We start from the raw sequence: 4,672 nt of genomic DNA, 5'->3' as shown, positions 1-4,672 counted from the left end.
GCATTTACAAAAAACAGCGTATCTAAAAGTATGAGACAACAATACTTTTGCACAAGTATACACAGGTTCTGCACGAAATTCGCTACAGTATTAAACCTTTAATCAGCTTTAAATAAAACTGTATATTAAAAGCTAACAGAAGCAGTGGCATTTACAAAAAACAGCGTATCTAAAAGTATGAGACAACAATACTTTTGCACAAGTATACACAGGTTCTGCACGATCCACTTCACTATTATCCTCTGCGGGCTCAAACTGATAAGCAATATAGATGATGCCATTGTTTACAATACAACCAGAGCACATGCCGCTGAGCTGAGGGGCAGGGCGTTTAGACTGCGCACTAGAGGCGGTTTAGCCAATCACAACACACTGGGCCAGCTAACCAATCTGAGCCCATCACATATTTCTGAGGGAGGGGCTTCATAAAAGCAGGAAATGATCAGCGCGTTTATGGGAGAAGGGACAGAGCGGTGTAGAATAAAGGTAAATTATGTGAAAAATAATGTGTTTTCTTTTTAAAACGAGCATTAACACATGTTAAACTGCATCCCATAAACACAATCAAGCCTAGAAAAAAAACAGTCAACCACCCCTTTAATTTCCTTCCTGTCTGCTAAGGGATAATAGAGTCAGTGGGTTAATCCACCAAATCAGCACAATAACCAAACCCAGAGAGAAAGAGACGGAAAGAAGACATTTTCCTTTTCATGACAGGTCATTCAAAGCGCAAAAACGTACAAAGTAATCCGTTACAAGCCAAAAGATAAATTTTCTTGATTTTGTTTCATTGCAGAGATGAAACTCCTTCAGATAACGTCTTAATACCATGTTTCACAACACTTCTGAAGGGAGGAATGAAAATGTGGCATGAATACGTTAACGTCTCAGTCTGTGCTGCAATCTGGGGAGAATGGAAAGTCGAGAGAGACCAACTGACACATTTAGGCAGGCAGGCCACACACATACACACACAATCTTAGCTGCTGGCCATGTTGCTGTGAAGGAAACAAATTCTGCCATGCAGCCATATGAATCCTGGCTGTGTAGGGTGAGACAGATAGTGAGAGCAGAGAATAATTCACACGGTGAACAGATGAAGGGTTATCAGTCCATATTCTGCTGCATAAATCTCAGAATATGGGCCTGCAGGGGTAAAAAAGAAAGAGAAAAGCAGCTAGACTTTGGCCCTTAGACCCCGCATAAGATGGAAGAGGCTATGTACGATTGTTTTAATCTAAGAATTTTGCAGTAGAGCCATAAAGTAAATGCTATACAGCCATTTAAGAAAGGACCACTAAAATGTTAATCACTGCCTTAACTGTGTGTGTGTGTGTGTGTGTGTGTTTTATTATTTGCATTTAGCTTAGTGAAATATCTGTGGCTAATAAGAGTGTTCAAACCTTTTTAAATCTAAGTTAAAATCACATGGATTTTATTGGTTGCACCACATGACTTTAATTTGGTGAACATTTTTTTCTTTACAAAATGTTAATATGCAATATTTTAAAAGAAATAAGAAATTTCTAAGAAATAATAAAAGTAAAATGATTTTCAAGATGATATTGTTGTTGTTATAAATCCTAATTAAACATGATTATATAGTTGCATTTTATTATTTGCACTTGGTCCAGTTTTTCCCCTGCTTTCCGCAACCCCTTCAGACTAGAACTAGATTTTGATAAAACCAAATAGCAATGAGATTCTACACCTTTAGCAGTTCAGACTATCCTTCTTTGATCAACTACACAGAATAATAACCAATTTGTTAAACTCCTACCAAAGACAGTGGAGGAATTTCCTTCTACTGAGAGCTTTGCCAAATCAAATATTTGGCCCTCCATACATCATAGAGCATCTGACATTAAGTAGCTCAGTGCGTCACGGCAGGGTAGAGAGAAAGGCCCACGGACTCGCCACAGATTGATTTACAGAGACACAAGGCAGTAAATCACCAGCCAGAGGGCGAGACCGCCTCACAGGGCTCGAATAACAGGCCAGCAGGCAAAGAGTCGTGTGAGTAATCTATCAAGACCTGTTACAGTCAGACGCAAGGGGGTATAGGGGGGTCTACAACCTCAGTTGCGTCTCTGAGACACCAGTGTTGTTGTCATATTGATGTACAGAGACCAGCTCCCATCACAGACCATGTAACCCTTTTTATCATTGAGAGAATGAACATCCTTTAAGACCAGGTGGCATTCTGAACTTTCACACAGAATCGAGGAACAAGGCCAGAAGTTCTAGATGCTCCGGACACTGCCGATCCTCAGCCATTGTAATGTACTGCACTGATAACACAATTCCAGGAAATAAACAAAAGTGAATCACAACTGAACAAACTAATAATATGCACATTGACAAATGAAAAAAGCTGTTGGACATGTAACCGCTTGTGAATAAGAAATACATTTTTCTTTTAAAAAGAGTACTTTTTTACAGGAATTGTATACTTTAAAAGAATATACTTAAGTGCAAACTGAAAGTAATGTTTTTGGACACATATTTATATTTAATTCAATTAGCTGAACTTCAGAGGGCTTTTTTGAGCCATGTAAGTAGGACTTACATGACATACTTACATGAACCACGTTAGTACATTTTTATTTACATTTTTACATCTAAACATTACTTATATTGTTTTTGAAATGACAAGCATGTATGGTATAATAACATATTTTAATGTCCTTTCTATTGAAACTTCTATGTCATGTATTACATTTTATTTGTAATTATGAAGTTGAAAATATTAACTATCAAACACTGCAGTTAAAATTATAATTAAGGACTGTACATGTGCTTTAGTACGTTAGTCAATAAAAATAAGTGTAATTAAGTTCCAAAGCACAAAAAAGATTATTAAAACAATGATTTAAAATGTACATTTTAGTAAAAATTACTATTACAAAGTGCACTTTTTTATAAGTGTACTTAAGTGTGTTAAGAAACATGAAAGTACACTTAGGCCGTCTTTTATTTCATTGTATCATCTGCAAGTACAGTTTTTTAAAAAATACTTTGAAGATGAAGTAGACTTAAACTGCTCATTCAATATGATGTAGCACACTTCTGTTTGGCAAACAACCCCCTGAAGCGTTAATTATTGAATAATAAAGGAACAAATATTTTGTTTTGATATAATGTTATCATGTTTTTCAAATAATAATAATATAATAAATATATTAATTAATCATTAATATTATGTCACATATGTCCAGTGCAAAAGAGTTAAATAATCCAGAGGTAGTTGGTTTGTCACCACTTCTGTCAACCATTTAAAATTTATGTTGTCATAAATTAAAAGCAGAATGACATATAAAGAAGTCAGTCATATAGGATTATAAGAAAGGATAAAAGATCATCATCACCCATCATACCTTAAATGGTTCAAAATGGCTTTCTGCATGCTGTATGCATCAGATGGTTAAATCACACTAACAGAGACACACTCAACACACCAGCTTCTACTAACCATTCGGTTCTTTTTAGAGCTAATATTGATTAGAATCATTTATGTACCAATCACATGGACCAACAAAAGCGTGCGCATAGAGCAGAGCCGGAGCATTCATCACTTCGACCACTGCAGACTCATAAATCTCAACAGTTTTTACACAAAACCATGGGCCATTGATCACTTCCATACTTGAACGCAAGAGTTCAGGAAAACATTGAGAGCGCTAGGAAAGATTAATAGAGATGTGTTGGTCATACACACAAATGGCATGTAAATTAATTGATGGACAAGCTGGGATATGCAGACTAATCAATCACGCTCCTAGAGATGGATGAGAGTATTGGCGATGGAGAGATGTAATCTCCAACAACACAATGGAAATGATCATTTCACTTCTTTTACAAGCTTTTCAAGTATCACAAACGCTCGGTGGCTTCAAACAACACTTAAAATTCAGTGAACCTGCAGATCCCTCCTTACAGCCCAAGATTATAGATTTCTATAATAGAAGTCAAATGAATTCAGAACGAATGTTAGACGTGATTTCAAACAAATGAAAATGAGTCTAAATGCGGTGTTTAATCACTCCCTGAAACCTTGTAAAGAAATATTTGATCAATGCACATTTTAATGGTGGCTTAAGTAATCACATGTTTCCGTTAAAGACAATCAGATGTGGTTGAGAATGCTTCTGTGAATGCAACAGGTTCATTGAATATGTCCAATACAAACACACTTAAATACATTCAAACATTTTAAATTGAAACAACATTTTACAATATTACAGTTTTATTGTTTTTTCTATAGAAAGGGCAGCCTTGATGAGCATAAGACACATTTTAAAAACATTAAAAATCTTACCGACTCTTTTGAATGTGTATAGTACATGATACTACACAATATCCGCTATAATCATATTAAAATCTGACCTTCATCAGAGATTTATCTGATTCTTCTATTTTTCCAAGCCTTTGTCTGTCACATCTATAAAAGACTCACCAGTTTGCGTAGGGCGTTCTCTCTGTAGCGGTCGTAAGCATCAGTGCGCACTAGAGGCTGAATGAGGTCCACGTCAACGTCAGCACCAGGACCAGGACGACGACAGTTCTCACAGCGCCATCCCTGGAGAGAGAGCATGGTTTTAAACATTCTATATATATATATATATATATATATATATATATATAGAGAGAGAGAGAGAGAGAGAGAGAGAGA

The 4,672-nt window shown here is 36.1% G+C and overlaps 1 protein-coding gene across 1 annotated transcript in view; it reads right to left on the bottom strand.

The window, feature by feature from the left end:
- Positions 1-979: 979 nt before the first annotated feature.
- LOC107551061 (fibronectin-like) overlaps positions 980-4,672 on the bottom strand; it is a 4,975-nt gene continuing 1,282 nt past the window's right edge. Inside the window, exons 5-6 of the mRNA XM_016232550.1 lie at positions 4,457-4,579; positions 980-1,042 (exon numbers count right to left, since the gene is read on the bottom strand). Of these exons, the coding sequence (XP_016088036.1) occupies positions 980-1,042; positions 4,457-4,579 (186 nt within the window). The remainder of the gene's footprint in view (positions 1,043-4,456; positions 4,580-4,672) is intronic.

Source organism: Sinocyclocheilus grahami, unplaced genomic scaffold (assembly GCF_001515645.1).
Source record: "Sinocyclocheilus grahami isolate Dianchi unplaced genomic scaffold, SAMN03320097.WGS_v1.1 scaffold413.1, whole genome shotgun sequence".
NCBI classification, from domain to species: Eukaryota; Metazoa; Chordata; class Actinopteri; order Cypriniformes; family Cyprinidae; genus Sinocyclocheilus; species Sinocyclocheilus grahami.
This window is presented reverse-complemented; position numbering and strand designations above follow the sequence as displayed.